Here is a 23,004-nt window from a genome sequence, read left to right as displayed (position 1 = left end):
AAGCCTCAGCTCCAGATCTTTCGCCCATAGTTCCCTGGACAAGAGCAAGGGAACAAGGTTATTAGCCTAACATTCTTGGGGTAAGCAACCAGGGGTATTAAGAGGAACTGGCCACAGGCTTACGTCCTGTGCCCCCTCACCATTCCCACCCCACTGGGCTTAGAGAAGTAAACTTTGCACTGAACAAACACAAAGAAGAGGTTAAGTTACTGTATCACAATAACTGTTTACCGTGTGCTGTGATCATGCTGGAGGAGGGAATCATAACTGTCTTCAGCAGGGGGTGGGAGGGGGGTGGTAATTGTCTGCTTAGTGCATGGTTTCGGCCTGCCCACTTCCTAGGGCAATGTGTCCTGTGCCCAGGTTGGGTTACATAGATTGTCTGAACTTTGCCTCCAGGGTTGGGAGGAGGGAGAGCAGCAGCAGGGCTTAAGAGTCCAGTGACCTGATCTTCTAAGGATATGCCAGGCCTGATTGGGGTAAAAGGTGTCCCATTCTGCTTAATGTCCCCTTCCTTTTTTTTTTCCCATTTCTAAAAAAATTTCAATTTTATTTTCAGTTCTGAATTTTTTCCCTTCTACCTCCCCCTCTTCCACCCATTGAGTAGGCAAGGAAAACAAAACCATTTTATACACATATATGCGTGTATGTATATATATGTGTGTATACGTATGTATATATGTATATACAGTCACTTTGCTCAGCCTTTTCCGTAGATCCCAGTCAGGTCATCTCCTCCTTCCACTTTCCCCTAAACTAGGGGGAGATTTATGGAAGGAACACAAACTGAGGGCTATTTGCCATTTTTTTTTTAGCATCCTATCTCCTGTGTGCCCTGGGGTCCCAGGAATCTCTGGGAGCCAAGCTGTTTTGCTCACAGGCTTGATTTTTGCCCTCCTGGGGCTGCCGAGATCTCTGGGACTGTGCCTGGCAGGCCACCCTTCAGGGGCCAGATTTTCCTGTATCAGAGTCGCTGTAGTAGCTGAGCCAGCCCTTGTTTGCATAAATAAGCAGGTAGCCTGGCTGGAGGTGGGGGGTGGAGGGGTGGTGAGAGAAAGGGGGATGGGAAAGCCTTAGCCCAAGTCCTGCATACCTCTCACAATCCAACCTTCTTGCCTCACCCCCAACACTCTCCCTTCCCCGCCCCCCACCCCAGCAGCTGGCACTGAGGACCAAAAACCTGAAGCAGATCTTTAACCCTTCTGAAGTAGCACCCCCTTCTCCCCGGCTGCCTTCCTGTCTCTATAGCACCCATCACCATGACATCAAGGGCTGGGGGAGGGGTCAGTGCCCACACAGACAAGAGAAAGGGGCAGGTCATTTCCCCCACCCTGCTTGGCAGCGCTCTGAGTGAGGAGCAGGGAGCAATCATGGGCCTGGTCCTTAGGGACTTTCACAGACGGATTAGGGTATCGTCTTTCCTGGGCTTTCCAGGTGGCTGCCGATGGGGCCTATTGAATTCCCCTGAGAGCAGTTGGCTTGCTCTCAGGGCCCAGCTTGTGAGAAGGTCTGGGGGTAGTGACAGCTATTTCTAGGGTGGAGATGGATTCCAGGGTGATTGACTTCTGGGAGAAGATGGGGACAATGAAGGCAGCCATCCTTTTGGAGGGGTGATGATGGGATCTGGGACTGGTTCAGAAAAGTAGGGAAAGGTCCTAGGGAGAAGCTGATAAAGGGACAGTATCTTAGGAAGTCAGATAGGAAGCAAGGGTCATGTTTGCCCAGCATAGGACAGCCCAGCCCCAGTTACTCCTTTTGCTAGTTTGGGCATGTAAACTGCTCTCTGGATTATGCGTATGCTCATTCTTTGTCCTGCTTTTTACCTAGGCCAACCCCTTAAAGCTAATGAATAGGGAATGCTTGTTCTGAGGTCCTTTTTATTATCAGCATGACTAAGCTACCATATTCATTCTTTAGAGCCCCTGGACAATGGGCAACACTTACTTTAAGAGTGGCATTCATGGCAGTGTCATTTGGTGGAACCTCTGCCCCCAAGCCCTCTACCCCCAATTACCGCTGTTCAGATTCCAAGAGGGCAGACAAGGCTTCTGGATGACCATACAGACCACCCTGCCCCTGGAAAGAGTATCTCCTGCTAACAACCTCAGACTCCGTAGGGGATGGACCCTTGACTCAGTGACCCTGGAAAAAGTGCCGACATGGGAGAGGGGAGGAGGATAAGATTGGAAGGGCAGGGGAAAGGAGATGGTTAGAACTGCTCCCTTCCCCTTGGGTGGGTAGAAAGCCAAGTTTAAAAGAGGACCTCTACTCTCAGGGACACTGGAAGGTAGGACTTGGGCCACTTCCTGTGAGTACCTCAATGTTTTTAGAAAAACCACCCGTGACTTCCGGTGCCTTTTTAGCTATATCTTGGCCCACTAACCCAGCCCAACTATCCTTTCCTTATCCTCAGGCCTACAGAGGGCATCACCTAGGGGGGCAATGGGCCTTATGCAATTAATCCACTGCGTTTGGACTGTTTCCCCAGAAAGAGAGTAGCAGTGGCCTGGCCTCATAATCATGTGCTCTCTCTGCTCTGGGAAGAGTATCTCTGTTTTTTTCTTCTCCTTAAAGCACTGAGTGAGCAGAGAGGCAAACAAAACTACTGCTTCCCCATCATCCCGGATCTGGCTGTGTGAACCTCTCTAGACTGTGCTACCTTTCAAAAGAGGATCTGTCAAAGAAACTGTACAGACTGAAGGCCCTGAAAAGGAAGGGGAGCTTGAGTTGGGTGTGGCCTGTGTAGTCCTGCCAGTCCTGGAAGGCACCCTCCACAACAGCTCAGCACCCTTCCTAAGCTAGCTAGCCTTGAGTTCCCAAGCCACATTCTCGGTGGAAGGTCTAAAACCCAGGAATGTTCACTGACTTGTTATCTACTGCAATCTTCACCTCTGGGGCTCTGGTCATTGTAATTCAGACAGCAACAGCTTCCATTATATTAGTTGAGTACTCCGGAAGGAAGGCTGTGGGTTTCATCAGTCCCCAAGATGCCTTAGTGCAAAGAAGGCCCATAGCCGAGAGAGGAGGGGAGGGGAGGAGGGAGAGGAGAGAGAGAGAGAGAGAAACTGAACCCCAGTGTCTGTCTCTCCCTTCTTACCAACCCCGAAGCTGAGCCATTTGGCTCTATGGACCTCAGTTTCCCTAGAGAAACTGCTAGAGCAGGGGTGAGAGACTTTAGCATTTGGTAAATGCTTTTCTTTCTACCCTAAGCTGGCTCCATGCTCCACTTTGGGCTTTGTGCAACTTGCAGACCCCAGAATAATAGGGACACCTGTGCAGAGTCTCCCAGTTCTTGTTTATCGTCTTGCTTTCTTAACACCAGTTCCAGGGGTGGGCAGGTTAGAGTGGAGGAAATTTTGCTGTGGGTCTGGCTGGGACAGAAAGCCGAGCTGATCTTGGCAACAACTTGTCAGACCTGTTCCCTCTCACCTTGGCATTTCCAGGGAGGAGGGTGAGACTTGCAGCTTTGTGAAGGGATTAGCATTCTGGAGAGAATAGAACCTCATCCCCAGAATGGGGGGGGGGGGGAGGGAAGCACAGATATGAAGTATTGGAGGGCACAGAAAGGGTGCTGATTTGATTCCACATGAAGGTGGATGGGGTGGGGAGAGGAGGATTCCTTATGAACTATGCTGAGTGGAGTACCTCCAAGTATTGGGAGGCAAGAGCAGGAAGAGTAAATTCCAGGTGGCCCAAGTAGGAGGTAACATTACTTGTTAGGTCTGCTAATCCCAACCTTATCCATAGCTGAGAGGGTTGGGTAGGTTAGGAGGCAAAAGGTGCATCTGCAACACCTCCTCCATTGCCTACGCTCTGCCTTTGACCCTGAAAGAACAACCAAGGATAGCCAAGCCCAAATGTAGGTAGTTGGCATTTGGAGTCTCAAAGGAATTACAGGCAAGGTGCTCACCTTCTCTCCTGTTCTGGCCTCCATTCCTTCCATACACCCCAGCAATGAGCTCTGTCCCTGCACACTCCAGAGTAATCAAGCTTGAATTTCCCAGCCCAAGCTGTATATGCCAGGGAACTGCTCAAGATCCAGAACTCTTCAGTTCTTTGCCTTTCCAGGCAGTAGTAAAAGACTGAGGGGAGGGAGCAGGAGAAGGGGAGAGAGAACTGCTGAATTAAGGAGCTCCTCTGTTAGAACCCGGTACCCTTTAGGAGAAAGAGAGAGCTGATGAATTAAGGAGCTCCTCTGGTAGAACCTGGTACACTTTAGGAGAAAGAGAGAGAACTGCCAAATTAAGGAGCTCCTCTGTTAGAACCTGGTACCCTCTCTTGTGATACAAGTGGCGGCCGGGCTTGAGGGGAGTGAAGGTGGGCGCTTTGCCAAAGGAAACCCCAGAGTTTGTTGGCTGAGCCATTTAGTCACCATGGGACTTGCAAGTTAGGGCAGGAAGTGTGGCTGCAACTTGGGTCCTCCCTCCTTGACTTTGCCACTCCCAGCCTGAGTTTGGGTTCTTTTTCTTGAAGGTTTCCCTTGCAGACCGCCTCTCTCCCTCTCACACTCATACCTGGAAAGTCATTGCCACCATCCCTATCAAAGTGCTGGAGCTATTAAGAGATAGACCATGTTCTTCTTAGCTGTTAGCCCCTTGCTTAGAGGTCCAACAGGAATCTTCGAGGTTTGCCTAGATTGCCCAAGTTGCTGAGGGCAGGGATGGGGAGGACTGAAGGTAGGTAGGTCATCTTGTTATGTATCTCAACCCCCAAGAAAAAAAAGTCCAGGTATAGCAGTTTGGATGTTAAAACTTTTCACTTGGACTGGGGATAGAACTACAGAATGTCCAGAGCTGAAGGTGCCTTACAACCAGTCATAGACAGAGTAATAGACTTGGAGTCAAGGAATACCTGGTTCAAATGTGACCCTGGGGAAGTCAACTTAATTTCTTGGTGCCTCAATTTCCTTATCTATAAAACAAGTGGGTTGGATTGGGCCTCTAAGGTCCCTCCCAGCTCTAAAACTATGATCCTATTATCTAATTCACTTTCTTCATTTTATAGAGAAACTGAGGCACAAAGAGAAATGATAGAACCAAGGTCACTGTGATTTAGTAGCAAAGAGAATTGGAACCCAGGTCTCCAGTGTAGGTTTTTTTTTTCATTATATCTAAGCTGCTTCTCATATTAAACTTTGAAAGTCTAGAAGAAATCCACAGATACCATTTTAAAAAATTGTTTTAATACCCTCATTCCCAATGCAAATTCTCAAACTACACTTTCAACCAGGGCCATACCAGCAATACCTTCAGTACATAGCCCTGGTCTACAAGTTTCCCCTCATGTGAATACAGCTTTTCCCTTAGTGATGGAATAATGAATACCTGGGCACTCTTGGGTCCTTCAGCTTCTCCTGAGTCAGGAAGTTCATGAAGATAACCAAGCCTTGGTTTTTCCAGTTAGTTATCTATTCTATTCCTTGCCCTTCCTGATACCCAGATCATTCCTCCCACCTGTACTCCAAATATCTACTCTTCTTTCTTGGCTGCAGAGGGAACTGGCTCTTTGGCTGAGCTTTGGGAGGGAGGAGTTGATATGATGTTGTGTTGTTTGTTTTTCATTTCTCGAAGAGGACCATGACGTCAGGAAGGTTATGTCATGACTTGCAAGTGAACTGGATTTAAGTGAGGCAGGGCTGTGCAAAGTCACCAGCCTCACTCTCTCCTCCGGAGCCATCTGGGTCCAGTGGCAAGATACAGATCAGGATGACTGGAGATGGCCCGGATGCTGTGGGAGACCTGGGTCTTTCTAAGCGAAGGTGTTTCCCAGGTCTCAGTTTGTCTTAGGTGACTCCCATTAGATGATTAAGGCAAGGTAACTTGGGTAAGGATAAGGTTTACTGTAAACAAACAGCCTGGCTTTCAGTAAACACTATTCTAGGTCTACCTTATTGCTATGCTCTTCTTGCAGACAATGTAGGGCTCAGAGGGGTAACTACCTATTTCTTTCTTAAAGACTAAGTTGGCTGTACATCCTTATCCCTCTCTCTTGGCCTCAATTTAGGGAAGAGCAAGAACCTCAATCCACTCCCACGGAAGAGACCATCTCCCCTGCTACTCCCCAGGGTCGGACACCCCAGCACATGGTTGGCGTGGGAATTTTTTTTTTTCAATGATCAAAAATCCATTTTCTTTCCTCCTTAGTGCTCCCACCCTGGAGAAAAAAAGAAAAACAATATCCTTGTAGTAAATATGCATAGTTAAGCAAAACAAATTCCTTCATTGGCTGCATTCAAAAAAGAAGGGTCCTAGTCTGCCCCGAGTCCACCATTTCCCTGTTAGGAGGTGGGCAGTGTGCTTCATGATTGGCTGTTGACATGTGAATTTAAGAAGGACCCATATTTTCAGACTCTTCAGGGAGCTTCTTCTAGTGCACCCCGGCAATCTATCACAACTTAAGAGATCAATTCTAGGGAGTTGCCTAAGGACCATAGAGGTTGTGACCTCTCCAGAGTCAGATCTGTAAGTGTTAAGGGCTAGCTTCAAACTAGACCTTCCTCAATCCAAACCCAGGACTAAATACACTGTGCCTGTGTTTTACATGGCTTCACACGTATGACTGTGCTTCAGCCTTCTCAATGGATGGAGGGCATACTGGAGGAAGGAAGAGAATTTGGAACTTGAAAAAGGCTAGAAATAAATCCACTGTGTTATACCGCTTCTATACCACTAATAACAAGAGTAAAATTTTAATTAAAACGAGGAGCCATAGATTCTGAAATTACTAGATTGTAAACTTCACGAAGGCAGGCACTGTGTCTAATCTAAACTTTGTATGCATCTCCCTACCCCCAGAGTTCTGACCACGGTAAATGCTTAATGAATGTTTTTCAAATTAAATATAAAAGCTGGATAAAACCTTAAAGATTATCTAGCTCTTCTTTACCTCCCCCCACCCCATTTTATTTTGTAAGTAACCAAATTGAGTCCCTGGCAAAGCTTGCCTAAGACCACACAACAAATTAGTGTCATAATCTGAATTAGAACTCAGGGCTCTTCCACAATACCATGTTCACATGTCTGGGGTTCTGTAGGGTCCAAGTCCATAACCCTCCTCTCAGTCTTAAGCCTGCTTATAGAAAGAATGGTCTAGGACTGAGGCTACAGCCCAGAATGAGAATGGGAAGGAGATAAAGAAGGAAAGGCATAAGATGCTAAAGTCTCTGTTCTTGTATGTACACAGAGGGAGCTGAGGCCCCGACTTTGTGCTATGAAAAAAGGTCCCAATGGCTATGGCTTCAACCTGCACAGTGACAAGTCTAAACCTGGTCAGTACATCCGAGCTGTGGATGCCAATTCACCAGCTGAGGCTTCCGGGCTCCAGGCCCAGGATCGGATTGTGGAGGTAATATTTTTTCTTCTTTTAAATTCCCTATTCCTCAGGTTCTCAAGCTCTCTCTCTCCTTCTTTCTCCCAACCTCTCCTTACTGAGCTTTTTCCTAACTAGATTGTAAGCTTTTTGAGGGCAAGAATTGGGTTATTCATCTTTGGATCCCCCCAAAATCCTTCCTAGCACAGTGTTCTGCACCTAAGAAGAAGGGACCCAGGAAATGTTGGTTGAATAAACAAATGAAATCCTTTTCCTATTCCTGGCCTTCACTACCCAGGTTCCCACTCTTGTCTGTAGACAAACTCAGCTGCATATCCACAGGGCTTTGTAGTCCTTAGTATAGCTAAGCTGGACTCTTAGAGCCATCCCCAGAAGAAGTCCACAGGAACCACTGGGGAGGACTTAAGAGGCTATGCCCATCTTGATTCCCTCCCCAGGATGGCATTTTGGGGGCATTATTTTTATAGGAGGAAGGAAAGGGAAACTGTCATTTGAGATGTTAGGCAGACTTGTGAGATTTGGTAGAAGAGGAAACAGGAATTAGCTAGTTTATATACCTTTTCACCTGAAGAAATAAGCAATGGAAGTTCTTAAAAGGCCTTGGATCCGCTGAGAGGTAGTAAGAATGGGCCAGCCCTCATAAAACAAAGCAGGTTTGCATTTGTCCCCAAATCCAACCACCTAACTAACAGGCTAGTCCATTATAGCAGTAGCTCCCACAGGGAAAAAACCAAAACTTATTTTTCTTCACAGCTGGTTAACTAGCATTTATTAAGCCTGTGGTGCATACCAGGCACTGTGCTAAGCACTGAAAATACAAAGAGAGGCAAAAAACAAGCAAAAAAAACCCAGCCCATCATCTCAAAGAGCTCACAATCTCTTCCTCTTCCTTTCCACTCTGCCTAATGATGTCCTTTGTCCTTGCTTTGGATTGGTGAGTGGGTTTTGTTGCCAGTTGTGGTAAAGGGCCAGAGGATGGGGATCTGGAGCTCCCTTGGGTTGTAAAGTGGCACAGGATGGAGAACATTCTTCACCCCACCCCCACATTCCCAAGCTTGGGGTCACTCCTCCAGTCCTTTTTACCTACTGTCACAGGTGAATGGGATCTGTATGGAAGGGAAACAGCATGGGGATGTGGTCACTGCGATCAAGGCTGGTGGAGATGAGACCAAGCTGCTGGTTGTGGATGAGGAGACAGATGAGTTCTTCAAAAAGTGTAAAGTGATACCATCCCAGGAACACCTGAGTGGTGAGTTTGAATACTAGCTGCAGAGTAAAATGGCAAAGCGGGGAGGGGTGCCTGGATTTCAGGGACAGAGGTGGCTGGTTCCTTTTCCCTTTCCCCTTTGCTAAGGTGCTTAGGGCTTCTGGGGCTAGAGCCCCTGGCACTGTATCTTACTTTTCCTTCCTGAGATGTAAGAAGCTGGCACAGATAAGGGGAGCTGGCACTGAGGCCCTGATGTGGGCAGGGCAAGAGGGAGTTGGCAGGGGTGCTTTAGCTGAAGGCTGGGAGAGGGAAGGCAGTATGCCGGGCTTGGGGGAAGGGCAGAACTGGACTCGAAAAGATGGTCCTTTCTCTAATGGATGGGGGTGGGGAGAGGGAAATAAGAGAACCAGGCTACCCTCTCCTCTCTCTCTACAACTTCCCCAAGGGCCTTTTGTCATGGGCTCTGCGGGTGAAAGGGTTAACTCTGTCAGTTCGTCAGGTCAGCTCCAGTAAATAGTAGGATCGGGATAGCTTCTCTCCCTTCCCCCTCTGCCTCCCCTCTGTCAGGTTGTCTTGGAAACTTCAGGCATGTTCTGCAGAGCAGTTGGTTCCCACTTCGGGTCCCCCTGGCCCCTGCCCTTCCCTCTTCCAGTCCTTGCACCTCCCCCTACTCTGATCCCTGCCTAGGCAGTGTTGCCATGGCATTAGTCAGGAAGGGGTTAAGTGGACCCTGCTCACTGTACTGGACCCTGAAGGAGATGGCTCCCTGGGCTGTGAGCCATGCAGAGGGTGTGGCCAGCTTGGACTTTGCCACAGGCTAGGTCCCCTGGGAGAATTTGGTGTTAGGGGGCAGGTTGGTGGCTTATTAATACAGTCCTGTCACATGTTTAGAAATACTTTGGGGTGGGGGGAGGGGAGGAGTTAGGAAGCTGTTTTTCAGCTGACACTGAGTATATGCCTCTTATCTCCTGACTTTAACCCCAAGGCCTTAGCAAAAATGGGGCCCCGGAGCTCCAGGAATAATAATAAAATTAGCTATCCGTTTTAGCTTTAAGGTTTGCGAAGTCCTTTACATATGGAAGTGAGGTGGTATGACAGTGTGGTTAGAGAGACAGCTTCAGAGTCAGGAAGACCAGGGTTTTAAGTATATGACCGGGCCAGGTCACAACCTTTGTGAAGAGCTGCCTGGAAAGTTGCCTGCCTGCACAGATAGAGGATGGTTTTCTTATACCAGGGAAACCATAGGTTTCTGCTTATGTTCTTATACTTCATTTTTTCAACAACACTGTGAGGTATAGGTACTTACAGATGAAGAAACTAAGGCTGTAGGGAGCTAGGTGACTGGCTTAGGCTCATACAACTCGTGGGAGATTTCAGCAAGATTTGAATTCTGGTCATCCTAACGCTAAGCCTGGCCCTATCTTCTGTGCCACTCTGGTGCCCGGGGAGTTCAATGGGTAGGAAGTCCTTGAGTGGCCCTTGGAATGAGAGGCTGAGGAGGGGACAGAACTGCTAATCAGGCTTCAGTAAGAGCTGTGACTAGCTTGGCAAACTGGAAAGCTTTCATTTGGATGACGGTAAGTCGTGGAATCCTGACCAGAGACGGGTAGACATCCCCCACACTTCTTGTCTTTTCCTTTGCATCTCTTAAGCAAGTCTTAAACTGCCTAGAGAAACTTCCCAAGGAAAACACTTAATGCTCAGGTATCCCATGAGGACACTAGAGAATTAGAAAGCGAAGGGGTGCATGCAACTGAGTAAACATTTCACAGCAACAGAGCGGTTACGTCTTTGCTATCAGAAACAAATGAGCAGCCCTAGCTGGGTGGTTTCCAGTTCATGTCAAAGGTCTTTCAAGGAACGCTGACTTTTTTTTGATAGTTTACAGAGGACTAAAGTCGATGATGATGACATGACAAATACGGGTAACTACAGGGAACAAGCATTAATTAAGCACCTACCGTGTGCCAGGCACTGTGCCGAGTGCTACAAGTATTATTGGGAGGGAGATACTATTCCCATTTCACAGTTGAGGAAGCAGAGGCAGACAACTTAGTGAAATGACTTGCCCAGGATCTCACAGCTAGTAGGTATGTGAGGCCAGATTTGAACTCAGGCCCATCACTCTATCCGCTGCGCCACTTAGCGCCTCACTATAACCTTTAAAACAAAACAAAAACCTTGTGCCATTGAAGTCCTAGAAATGAGAATTCAGGAAATAGTAATTCAGTAACTTTACCATCCCCATAAATGTAAAATTAATGTTACTTTCAGAAGAACAATTGCTGTTTTTATCCATCTTTTCATTTTGACATCTCCCCTTCAGGACTGACAGCTCTGCATTTTAATAGGCAGATTTTGTGCTGGTTTTTGCATTACAGATTTGGTTTGCATTTCTTAATGTCTAGTTTTGTCAAATGCTAAAGGTTTTCCCATTGATAGCAACTGTGTAGGCCTGCGGTAAAGTGGTAGAAACTGGGCTGTTGTGATGGCATCCAGATGCTTCCTAGCCCTATGCCTCCTTTCCTCTCTGAAATGGGAGCCTCTGCTCTCCTTGGGCAACAACTAGGTTCTTCATCCACTCGTTCTGGGCTGGGAATCACCATGGGCCCCAGGGCACCTGGTAACACAGCTCTGAGGCTTTGCCCTGAAAATGGATCTGGAACAAGCAGTCCTAGACCTCAGTGACAGTGCTAGAACCCAGGACACTAAGCCTGAGGTTCAGTTGTCCCCTGGAATAGTTTGATAAAGTAAACCCTCAAGCCAGGGTCATTCTTGAGTCTAGGGTAAAGCTGTTTGTAAGCTATGTCCCAATGTTAATACTTAGGGCCCTCATCCCCACTCGAGGGGTCATAAAATTCAATTTTTAATAAAGAAAACTAAGGATTCAGAAGATATCTACCTACATGGGATCACCAAAACCTGTGCTTGTAGCCATAAGGAAAATACTCGCTGTTGATGCAGGGAAAAGAACAGTGGCCTTGGTCAGATCTTCATTTCAATTATACCTTTGTTATCCTGTGACCTTGTGTAAGTTGCATAATCCCTCAGTGCCTCAATTTGTTGATCTGTAAAATGGAGATCATAATAGTTTCACTACCTGAGAGGGTTATTGTGACTCAAGCACTGAGCAAATCTTAAGGCCTTGGTATAGGTGCCACCCACATAATCCTTCCTTTTTTCCTCTCCCAGCCCTCATCCCTTCCTGCCTTATATTCTTTACATCCTAAGATTTTCCCTTCCCAGACCAGATTGCTGAGTTCCCCACTTTTGCTTTGGGGGGAGTCAGCATGGTATGGATCAGCCTTCCTGAATTTCTAGGCCAGGGACATGAGGTGACAGCTCTTTTCTCCTGGAGAGACCCAAAGAATGAGGGCAATTTCCAATCCTTCCCTGCCCACTCCCTGAAATATTCGTGCCAAGTTTAGGTCAGTAATGATAATGGCCAAAGCCTCTGGAATCATCCACATACATATGCTCTCTCCTCTTTACTCTTACAGGTCCTTTGCCAGAACCTGTTGCCAATGGAGAGGTAGAGAAGGTAAAGGATGTTTCTTCTGTTGCTTGCTTGAAATTGCTCCTCCAGACTTTAATAACTACTTTCTTAATGATCTAGGACGTGTGTGTGTGTCTGTCTGTCTGTCTGTCTGTCTGAGAGAGAGAACAGAGACCAAAACAGAAGACATGAAGACAGGCAGAAACAAAGATGGGGGCGGGGGGTGGTAAGACATACAGAGGTGAAGGAGGGAGACAAACAGGAGAGAGGAGGGAGGGAGGAAGAGAGAGAGAGGACAGAGACAGCAATCAGGGAGGTCGGGAAGAAGGGGTCTCTGAAGCTTTCCATCTTTGAAATTCAGATCTGCTAAAAATCCCACATCTTCAGCTCTGACACTCAGTCCTACCCATACAGACCCTAGCTCAGAGCAGAGCTTATTCGGAAGGAAGGAAAGGCGGCATGGCTGTAGGTCCCTCCAAGGCCCATCCTCCTTCCCTGCCTAGTCACTGGGTGATGGCCCCCACTTCCTACCACACAGAGGAGACTATTCTTCCCTTGAAGAACAGAGCTTCAGTGTCCAGCCAATGCCCAGCCTCTGCTACTTCCAAGTCTGGGTTGAGAAAACAAAGCCCTCATCCCCCTCCCCCCTGCCCAGTGAAGTAAAATGAGGAACAGGGGGTTGGGAGGAGACTACAGGGGCTGTCTGCCAGCCGGGGCCCTAAGAGAACCATGGGAGCGGCAGGGAGCCAAGCTGATGCTCCTGGCCAGGAGATCTATGCTGGGGGAAGTTGCCCTTTCCTAAAAGGGGTAGTATGGAGGAAGGATGGGTGTTTTTTGTAGGGTCCATTCTATTCCCCCTTAACCCAATGAACAGAGCTGGTAGGAAGATGGGGTGGAAGAAGCTGGGCTGTGTTTCTGAAAAGATACATCCCAGGGCAGAAACCTTAGGGGTAGGGGTAGAGATAGAAAGAATAGGACAATTTCCTCTCAAAACTAGTTCCCCTAGGTGTCCTGGGACCCTTATTCCTACCTCTGGTCATAGGCACAGCACTTTCCACACCCCTTACTATTCTTCATATTCTCCAGGGTAGCAGGTTTAGGGGAGGTTTCCGGGGTCCAGAGATGGCAGGCAGGTCCACAGTACCGGAGATTCAGGGAGCATCATGAACAAGATTCTCTCACCAGGCACAAAAAAATCCCCTAGAATCCCCATCTTGCAAGAAGTACATCTCTACTTTCAAACCCAAGGGTCTGTAACTAAAAGCCAGAGGCAGGCTGGCAAGGCCTGCCATTTTGGCTAAATATTACAGTGGGCTATCTATAGTCTTTCCCAGGAATTCAAACTGAGTTGCCCCTCTCAGGAATAGAAATCCTTCACTGCAGCTGCTGGACTTGGAGTATTAGTGGTTCTGGGGTGGGTATGGCCATTTGCTACAGTCCCTCATCTTAGGCTGCCCTGATGCTTAACCATGTGAGGACTCTCACCCTAACCAATCACACTCACATATATTCTTTCTTCTTTTATTCCAGGAGAGCAGTGCCACCTGGCCTGAAGCAGTGTGTGAGAGCCCCAAACCAGCATCTTCGAGATCTACACTTAGTGAAACTAGTGACGAGGTATGCCTAGGCCCAGGGGCTGAGACAGAGTGAATGGCCTCCCTAGAGACAAAAATCTCTCTTCCAGTTGGAACTTCTCAGAGGCCAGGTGGGGAAGGAGGTGCTGAGTTATACAGATACTGAGGTAGCATAGGACTAGTGAGCGACAGCCCAGGTCTCTGCTTGCTTCCCAGCTTTTGGGGTTAGCACATCTGGCACACCAGCCTGCATCCAGTCACACATTTAGTTGTTCTGTGTGACCTAGGTCCCTGGGCCATGGATTGGAACCAAAGCTAAGAAATACGCCCCTTCTCATCTCACCCCTCTCAGGGCTAGAAGGAAAGTGGTTGGACAATGGGGTGGGGTGAGGGGAAAGGGAGAGGAAGAGGGTCTGGTGGTGGTGAGTTACTATTTACTTCACCCCTTTGCTGTCATCAGATGGAGTCTCAAGATGGTCCCAAGAAACAAGATTCCACGCCACCCTCTTCTACATCTTCCTCCTCTGATCCCATTTTAGACTTCAACATCTCCCTGGCGGTGGCCAAAGAGCGAGCTCACCAGAAACGGAGCAGCAAACGCGCACCACAGATGGACTGGAGCAAGAAAAATGAACTCTTTAGTAATTTCTGAGCATTTGTTCCAATGTCCTCCTTCCTCCCTTCCCACCAAACCACCTGAGAGTGGGGAGGAGGTTGGAGGTGGGGGGACTGAGTTGTGCCCCTTGGTCTTCCTCTCTTCTCCACTCACCCCAAATCAAAGTACAAATCAGCACCAGCATCTGATTTTCCTAGACACCCATGTTCTTTCTAAAGCCCAGGGAGCATGTTTTCCTATTCTGTCCTAATGAGAAGACACCTTTCCCCAAATCCCTTCTTCTTAGGGCCCTAAGAAGGTTCCACTTCTTGATTACATTCTCTCCACCCCCTGCCAGCTGGAGGACTGTGAGACGATTTAATAGATTTTTTTTTTCCCAATTCATTTTCATGCCATCCTAACAACACCCACCGTCCAGAGCCAGGGAATGGCTGAATGAGAAGCGCTAAGGGCAGAAACCACAGCTCAGGGATGGACAGGGTCTTCTCCCTAAAAGCTATAAATCAGGGTGTTTGGGTTTTGGGGGGTGGGGAATGTTTGTTTTAGTGTCTTACATAAGTCTAGAAGGATTTTTTTTTTGTGCTATGATTAACATGATTTTTCCCAGTTCCTGCGTTGGAAGAAGTTGTTTCGTCTTGAGCTTGTTCTGTCCCTACTCTAAGGCTACTTATGGCACTGCCCTGGGCTTTAGGGTAACAGATGTAAGAAGCCTTTGAACCCAGTACTACCTAGGGCCTTCCCAGCTGTGCTCTGCCCATCAGTCAGGCGACAAACATTTACAGAGTGCCTACTCCATGCCAGACACTGCTAAGACCTGGGATACAAAGAAAGTCCCTGGCTCTCAAGGAGCTCACAATCTAATCAGTAATAAACCTCTAGTACAAATTCCATTGGTTCCTCTAACCCTTCCCTGTATGCTTATTCCATGTCCTAGAGCCAACCTCTCCCTTCCAGGTGATCTTTGGAAAAGAAAAAGGTGGTTATGAGCCCAGGTCGGAGGGGCTGTTTGCAGGTCCACCTTCTCTGCCCTATCAACCTAAGGCAGTAGGGGAAAACCAGTAGACCTAGTTCTTGGAACACTTGCCGTTATTCACAGAACTCTGCACTAGGAGTGCTGGGCTACAGCAGGTTTACAGGATAGAGATTATTAAACTCTTTCCCTGGCCAGCCAAGCCTCATTTAGTGGCTAGGTCTGAACAGGTACAGGTATATACCTCAGGGTAGTAACTGGTGGAGAAACAAGTACTTTGTCCTCTAGGTACAAAAGTCACGGATAGAACTTGCAATCCTTCAGCAGGTAGAAAAAAGTTTTAGCACCTCATTATGAAATACAGGGAGCTTCTCTTCCCTCGAACCCCTAATCCTACCGCATCCCTTTCCTAGCTTCTGTCAGACCACGTACAAAAATTCCTACTCATACAGCCGTTACCACCAGTCACTTGGTTCAGATTTACCTTTGGGTCCCCTACAGTTTAAACTTCAGTCTGGCACAGTGAGGAATGGGGGCTGAGTCCTAGGTGATTAGAAGTCTGGAATGAAGCAGGGAAAAAGAAGGGGAGGACTTCTGTTGAGTGATGCCTGGGTTATTAGGAGGCACTAAGCCCCGGGCTGGGGGAGGTAGGTGGGAATGCAAGGACTTCGCTTTAATCTCTGCCTGGCCTGCTAGTGGTTCACAGATTGCTGGGACTGGTGAGACCCTGAGCAAGCTCCAATGATATTATCTTATCTGGCTGAAGCAGTGAGCCCTGCTCACATTAGTTTTGTTACTCCAATCCCAGCACGTACTGTACACAAAGCAGCAGCTTGGGGGCAATAAAAGTTGCAGAGTTAGAAGATGAGGGCAGTATGTTCTATCTTGGAAAGAGATAGGGGTGAGAAGTCACCTAGACTGTAGATGTTGGTCCCTAGCTGTATTTATCAGGGGTGAGAAGTTACCAGTCTGGGAATACAGTCAGGTAGGACCTGTAGTATCTACTAGGATTAACTGGTAGTGGTATCCATTCCACATGAAAAGGAGCAGGGGATTTGATGTTCCCCTGACTCCCCTTCCTTAAAGGCACAGAGAAAGGCAGTGCTCTAAGAAAAAGAGCACTGAGTTTTGGGTCACTAGAAGTTGGATTCAAATGCTGGTTTTTGTTGTATTCGACTTTGAGGAAGTAAGTTAACCTCTCTGGGTCTCGACTGTCCCACCTTAAAATGAGGGGGTTTGTTAGACCATTTCCAGCTCTAAGTCCTATGAGGTAAAGACAGGTAAAAGAAAAATTTTGGTTAAAGAGAATTATAATTCTCTCAAAGGCCTCAATATTGGACTATCAACAGTTAGGAACTGGGAGTTGAGAACTCAAGCCAAACTCACTTTCTTCAACCTTTTGGTCCCAAACCCCTATCCCTACAATTAGAAAACCTCCTACTGTTAAGACTGAATTGGGGTCACGGCCCCTCCCAGCTTCGCATGCCAAGATAAGGGAGAAATATGTGCCCTTGGGGCTCTCTGACTAGGGCAAGAATGGGGTGGAGTGGCTGATAGGGCAGGCATTATATTAGCAATTTCAAAGATGGCCAGAAATAGAGGGTGTGGATTTCGGTTCTTTCCCTACCTGTCCAGGTAATTTCTAAATGCTAGAGATCATTATTCGAATCCCCTTACTTTACAGATGAGTAAACAAACTCTCGAGAATCTTATATCTGGGGTAATACTTTGGAAACAGCCCTGTATTTCATGATGGCCAGAATACAGGTGGTGGTCCCAAACCTTAGAGTCTTTCTCTAGCGGTGGCTCAGCCCAGGCTATGTTGGATTGCTCCTCTCCTGCCACCTGGTGGCCATATGGAGAGCAGCAAGGTAATGCCAGGGTTGAGTACTACCTCATGAAGGAAAGTCCTGCTCTATCACAGCAGCTTCTGGACTCCCCCCAGTTAGTACTACTGATTAGAACTTGACGTCAGGGCCTGCACCCATCAGGAAGAGTGTGCTGTGAGGCTGGGCATACAGAGAAGCTGGAGATCAATCCAGAGCTCTCACTCAGTTCAGGTCATATGGCCAGTTCCAAGGATTCCTCTGGGTTCTTCTCTCCCAAACCTGCTATTGTCCACTCTTCAGGCTTCTCTGAACTCAGTCTCGATTTCATGTGCCAGTGGCAACAAAACCCCAGCATTCTCCATACATAGTAGCCACGCCGAGCAGGCACTGCGCCTCAAAGGAGGCACAGCGTAGTCATGCTGAGTGTAAATCGTCATAGTTACATCCTTCATGGATCTCTCCTATCCCTGATTCCAAATGGAGTCTTCCCTTATCTTTACTTCAGCAAAGCTGCTCTCATCAAAAGTCAAGTTCAACCTAGTCAATGATCTATGGGTATTTTAACTCCCCTGATCAGGGAGAGAAGACACTTGGCTTGCCAAGGAAACTTTAGGACTGAGGGCTCTGTTTTTATGCTGTTACGAGGCATAGACTAGATTCCTCCATCCATCCAACAGTCTTCCCTACAAGACCAGGCCAGCTAGTAGGGCTCCCAGGAAGATGAGCAACTGTTAGCTTTGTGGCTCCACCAGCTCCTGTCTGTACTCCTTCTCTTCCATATGGCTGGTCTGCTCCAGAAGCCACTGTCTCTCTGGCTCACTTACCAGTAGCCTCAGTGTCACCTCTTGAAAGATGTTGTTTATAGTCACCTATGAAAGCCAAGGAAAATAAAACTGGCTCCAAGCCCCTAACCACTGGGCTAACCTGACATCCCAACCTTTCCCCATCTAATACTCTTACCTGCTCAAAGTGAAGCTTTTTAAACATGCATATGCTAGGTTCATTTTCTTGTCCAATTTTGGCTTCAAACTTGTTGAGACCTAGTGTGGTCATTCCTTCCAGGGCATGGCAAAGAAAAGGGAACACACATTTTGGTGACAAAACAAAAAAGGACTACCACCCACTCACCCACCCAGTCCTTGGTCCTCTCTCCAGACTCATTAGGGTCTTATAGCTGGGAGGCAGCCTGTGACCCAGCAATGTAAAATCAAGGTCCAAGCCTAAGCCCCAGAGGCATTACTTCATCCCAGACCAAATATTTACATAGTCCAAGTGGCTGGCTGGCTTGTCATCCTTACCATAAGCCATCATCATCAGAACTGCCTCTGTGCCAAACCCCCTGCGTCGATAGCTGGGTTCTGAAGGAAACAGGAGAGATGGAATGGTTCTTTTGGGAGAGACTGAAGTTTAAGCAGCAGAGGAAAGGGCTCCTGGCTCTGGGAAAGCCCTCAGAAGAACTACCTATCTCCAGGCAACTGACCCACCAGAGCAGGGAGAAAGCTCCAGCACTTTAGACTCTTGGTGGCATCAGAAAACACGGATTTAGAGCCTGTTTCTACCACTGATTACCAAGGTGAACTTAGACAAGTCACATCACCTCTCTAGACTTCAACTTCCTTATCTGTAAAAATAAGGTGGTTGGACTATGTGGGAATTCCCTTTCAATTCTAAATCCTATTATCCCACGAAGGAGAAAGGAAAAGTGACATCTTAACAAAAGGGAAATGAAGTTGTCAAGATACCCCAAGGGGCTCTGACTGTTCCCCAGGGGAGTCTCCCAGCAAAAGACTACAGTATGTTCCAGGAGCCACCCTGGACCCAGCCAGGTACTTGGTTCTCAACACACAGGCTCTCCTGGATAAGTGAGGACCCACCCAGCTTTAAAGATTAAGACAATTAAGAAGGAAGGGGGGGGAGGGTGTTGGCTAGGGCAATGTAGGGAAATGAAAAACAAGGGAAGAGTAAAGCAAGATGACATATACCAGCAATCATGACCTCAATCTCCCCCAAAGTTGGGTCCTGCAAGTCAGTAAGGAACAAGTTCACGTCTCCCACCATACAGTTCTCTTCAGCTGAGTCTGGCTGTGCCTGCCATTTCTCTGCATCCAGCACAATGAAGGTACATTCTGGTGGACAGATGGGGTGTAGGCTTACAACTAGACCTCCAAAATATCTTCCCTCTTCTCCCCATGAGGACAGCAATGTTCTCCCAGCCTCTGGGAGGGAGGAGAAAACAAGGCCCAGAGCCTCCTTCAGATGAGCCTCAAATTTGATAGTGGCACAAAACCCAGGCATTCTCCAAATGCAGCCATGCCTAGCAGGCAATGACTCAGGAAAGGAAACACAATAGTCAGGCCAGCTGATGGAGATATGGTGCTTAGATCTGGGGCCAAAGGAAAGTAGATTTGCTATCTCTAAAACAATCCCGGACTCTGCCTTCCTTCCACTAGAAGGAGAGCCAAGCTCAAAAGAAACCCCTTCCCTTTTCTTGGGCAGTAGTGTCTAGGCAAATTGATGAAAATACTGAGTAGAAGCAAATAGCTCTAGCACAAGGCACCTCTCCCAAAGAGCCCCATGGGTGGACCTGACAGCACAAGGCTCCACCCCACCCCCAATGCCTCACTATCAGCATCTTCTCGCCAGCTGTGCTGCATGGCATACTCCTGCTCCAGACTCAGAGGCTCGGAGGCTGTCAGCCGCTGCAGCTCCTCTGACTTCATCCACTCATGATATCTGAAAGGAAAGCAGGCAAAGTCTAAGAAAAGAGGGGACCTGGTCTGCTGAATGTACCCTGGAACTCTGTAGGGGTGGGGTGGCAGGAACACTACTACTGCTCAGAGACCTCATGCAGAATGGGTTGTCAAGGGGTTAGGAAAAGTACCAACGGAAGGGGTAGGAGCTACCCACAAAGGCTAGGCCCAAGGGCACTAGCCACTGAGGTCCAGCCAGCCCTGGGGGATCATACACAGGGATCAGCTCAGCCTTAGGAGCGATTATCTAAGGGGATCAGCTTGGGGTCACAAACATTCCAGGAATTCCTGAGTGAAAGTAAAGCACAGTAAGTTGACCTTTGCAAAGTTGACTGGGCAAGTGTCCACAAAGTCAGGCCACAACTAAGCCTTTCCAAGGGTTTGGTCCATGGCTGTTCCCATCCCCTTACTAAAGAAGTACAAGCCATGCAAGCTTCTCATATTTTCCAGATACTCTGCTGCTGTTCACTTGAGAGAATACACCCTGCAGCCAGGAACTGTACTGGCTTTTAAAATTAATCTAATGTTAATATAAGTCAAGAGTCTCAGGCTGAGGTTAGGGTTTCGGGAAGTTAGCTTTATCACTGACATCAACAGAACATTACTGCCTTACAATTAAGGAAGAGAGGATAAGTTCTTTTTTCTCTTTTGTCGTACATCAAAAAATTCATTATTTCATTAGTGGAGGACTCATTCCAAACTTTCAGGCTGAAATTCAATTCCATCAAATGAGCAACTATTAAGCACCTCTTAAGGTGCTTAGGACAGCTAGGTAGCACAGTGAATAGAGTACTGGACCTGAAGTCTGAAAGACTCATCTTCCTGAGTTCAAATCTGGCTTCAGACACTGCCTCGTCACTGGGTGACCCAAGTCACTTAACCCTGTTTGCCTCAGTTTCTTCATCTGTCAAATGAGTTGGAAAAGGAAATGGCAAACCACTCTAGTATCTCTGCCAAGAAAACCCCAAATGGGGTCATGAAGAGTTGGGACACGACTGAAGAACAACAAAGAGGTATTTGGGATACAAAGACAAAATAAGACAGTTCTTTTCCTCAGGGGGTTTACATTCCACTGGACATAAATACTTGTCTTCATGAAGTGCTGTGGCGCCACCTCATCACCTGGTAACCAGGCTTTTTATGATAAACCTTTCTGGATTTAGCTAAACTGGTCATTGAAAGACAAGGTAACACCTGAAGTTTTCTAGCTTGCTAAGACCAGTCTATGTTCTCCTCAAGGCACACCTACTCCAATAATGATGCTTTGGGGGAATGACTTTAAGAGAAATTTATTTCAATACCCAGAGTTTATCTAGAACATCTTCTGAAGGCCTGAGAACGAAAGATAAAATCAAGTGTGTTTGTGGGGAAGGAAACTCATGGGGTCACCAGCAGGTCTTCCACCTCAGATTCACTTTCCCTTTGAATATTATATTATTTCACATGACCAAGGTCCCTTTCAGAAAAAAAGGAACTGGGCTTTTCTTTTCTTCAAATTTTCCCCATTCTAAAAGCTCAGGGCTGGCTCTGGGGTACTCGTTCAATTCCTCAAACATGGGGGAGCTGAGGGTATACAAAGACAAAAATAGAGAAAAGAAACAGTCCCTGCCCACAAGGAACTTTATATTCTACTGGGGATTGGTATGTCTGGAGAAGGAGGCTGAGGGAATCCAACAGAACCACAGATAAATAAATTCCAAGTACATATGAAATAGTTTCAAGAGGGAGACAGCATTAATAACTGAGGGGATCAGGAAACACCTGGTTCAGTATATAGCACCTCAGGGGTCTTCTAAAGGAAGCTACAGATTCTAAGATAATCCTTACATAACCATACATACGTTATATTAGAACATTAGACGGTGAGGTCCTTGAGAGTAGGGACTGTTTACCTTTCTTTCTAAAACCAGCCTGGTACACGATAAGCACTTAATAAATGTTTGTTGACCAGACATTATATTATCTAGGTAGTAATGGTTACAACTAGGCGACAGTCGGAGGGGGTACTACCTGGGTACATGCTCTGTGGTGTAGGGTACCAGGATCACCTTCTGTCCCAGCAGCATAGTGTTCTGATTCACTCTCATGGTTGCGCCAGAAAGATGGGATTTCCTCCTCCTGTAAAATTGATCTCCTTTTGGCCCTTTCCAACATTCTGAAAGTCAAAGGACCCCCAGGCTGATTCACGATCACTATCCCCAACCCCTCTTAATTCCAGGGCGTTCCCTCTTTTAATTACTTCCTATTCATCCAGCACACAGCTTGCTTTGTATATATTTGTTTCCATGTTGTCTCCCCTATTAGATTCTAAGTTCTTTGATGGCAAGGACTGTCTTTGGCCTCTTTGTATCCACAGCATTTTGCACAGAGCCTGGCTCGTAGTAAGTAGGTACTAAGACTGGCACACATTTACTAGTATTACCCGTACTCTAAATGCTTTTTGCAATTGCATGAGAGGTGGCAGGGAGTGGACAGAGAGCTGGCCCGGGTTCAAGTGCCTTCCCTGACACATAGTGGCTGTGTGACCCTTGGGCAAGTGGTCCACCCGCATTAGTAGAGGGAGTTAGTATAGCAATGAAATCAAGGAGCCAGTCCCTATACCTACTGTTTTCATATAGGAATACTTTACGCTTTTACATTTTTATGCTTTAAATTTTTGTATCCAAATTTCCAAAACATTATTATTATTATTATTATTCAGACTAGATATAGTATTTCATTTGCATGGAATACTTTACTTTTGCCTCCATTAGCTCTAATGGCCCCTCGTAACAAGCCCATTATACAGAGGAGGAACCTGAGGCCCAGTCCATTTTTTTACAGGGGAGCAAACTGAGGCCCAGAAGTTAAATTCGGCCTGTCCGACGTCTCAGCGGCTGGCACGAGGTGACACGAGCCGGGACTCCTGTCTCCCAGTCCGGTCGCCTCTCTATTAAAAGACGTTGAGAACAACTCGGGCTTCCAGGCAAGTCCCCGGAACAGCAAAGACTCCGGGGTCAACAACCTTCCCGTCCCGGGGCTCCCAGCCCCGCAAGACTCGCGCAGCCACGCCCCCGTCCCAAAGCTGATTTTCTCCCCGGCTTCTGGCGCCGTCCTCGAGCCTACTATCCATCACCCCCAACCCCAGGCCGGGACACCCGGTCCCACCGTCAAGTCTCACGTGCACCTGTCCAAGTCGGATGCCGGATCCGGGATCCGGGATCCGGGATCCGGGATCCGGGATCCGGGATCCG

At 47.5% G+C, this 23,004-nt stretch overlaps 2 protein-coding genes across 2 annotated transcripts in view; one reads left to right on the top strand and one right to left on the bottom strand.

Annotated features, from left to right (window-relative positions):
• Window positions 1-15,110, top strand: part of SLC9A3R1 (SLC9A3 regulator 1) — a 21,443-nt gene extending 6,333 nt beyond the window's left edge. Inside the window, exons 2-6 of the mRNA XM_036754011.1 lie at window positions 7,183-7,344; window positions 8,425-8,578; window positions 12,037-12,077; window positions 13,563-13,649; window positions 14,067-15,110. Coding sequence (XP_036609906.1) covers window positions 7,183-7,344; window positions 8,425-8,578; window positions 12,037-12,077; window positions 13,563-13,649; window positions 14,067-14,258 — 636 coding nt within the window. The 3' untranslated portion in view covers window positions 14,259-15,110. The remainder of the gene's footprint in view (window positions 1-7,182; window positions 7,345-8,424; window positions 8,579-12,036; window positions 12,078-13,562; window positions 13,650-14,066) is intronic.
• Window positions 14,792-23,004, bottom strand: NAT9 (N-acetyltransferase 9 (putative)). Its single transcript, XM_036754012.1, is given in 8 exon segments — window positions 14,792-17,779; window positions 17,781-17,890; window positions 17,982-18,076; window positions 18,320-18,379; window positions 19,004-19,147; window positions 19,645-19,754; window positions 21,782-21,889; window positions 22,932-23,004. Coding segments are annotated over 7 exon segments (654 nt in total). The 5' UTR covers window positions 21,859-21,889; window positions 22,932-23,004; the 3' UTR covers window positions 14,792-17,721.

The sequence above is a fragment of the Trichosurus vulpecula genome, chromosome 4 (assembly GCF_011100635.1).
Source record: "Trichosurus vulpecula isolate mTriVul1 chromosome 4, mTriVul1.pri, whole genome shotgun sequence".
Lineage (NCBI taxonomy): Eukaryota > Metazoa > Chordata > Mammalia > Diprotodontia > Phalangeridae > Trichosurus > Trichosurus vulpecula.
This window is presented reverse-complemented; position numbering and strand designations above follow the sequence as displayed.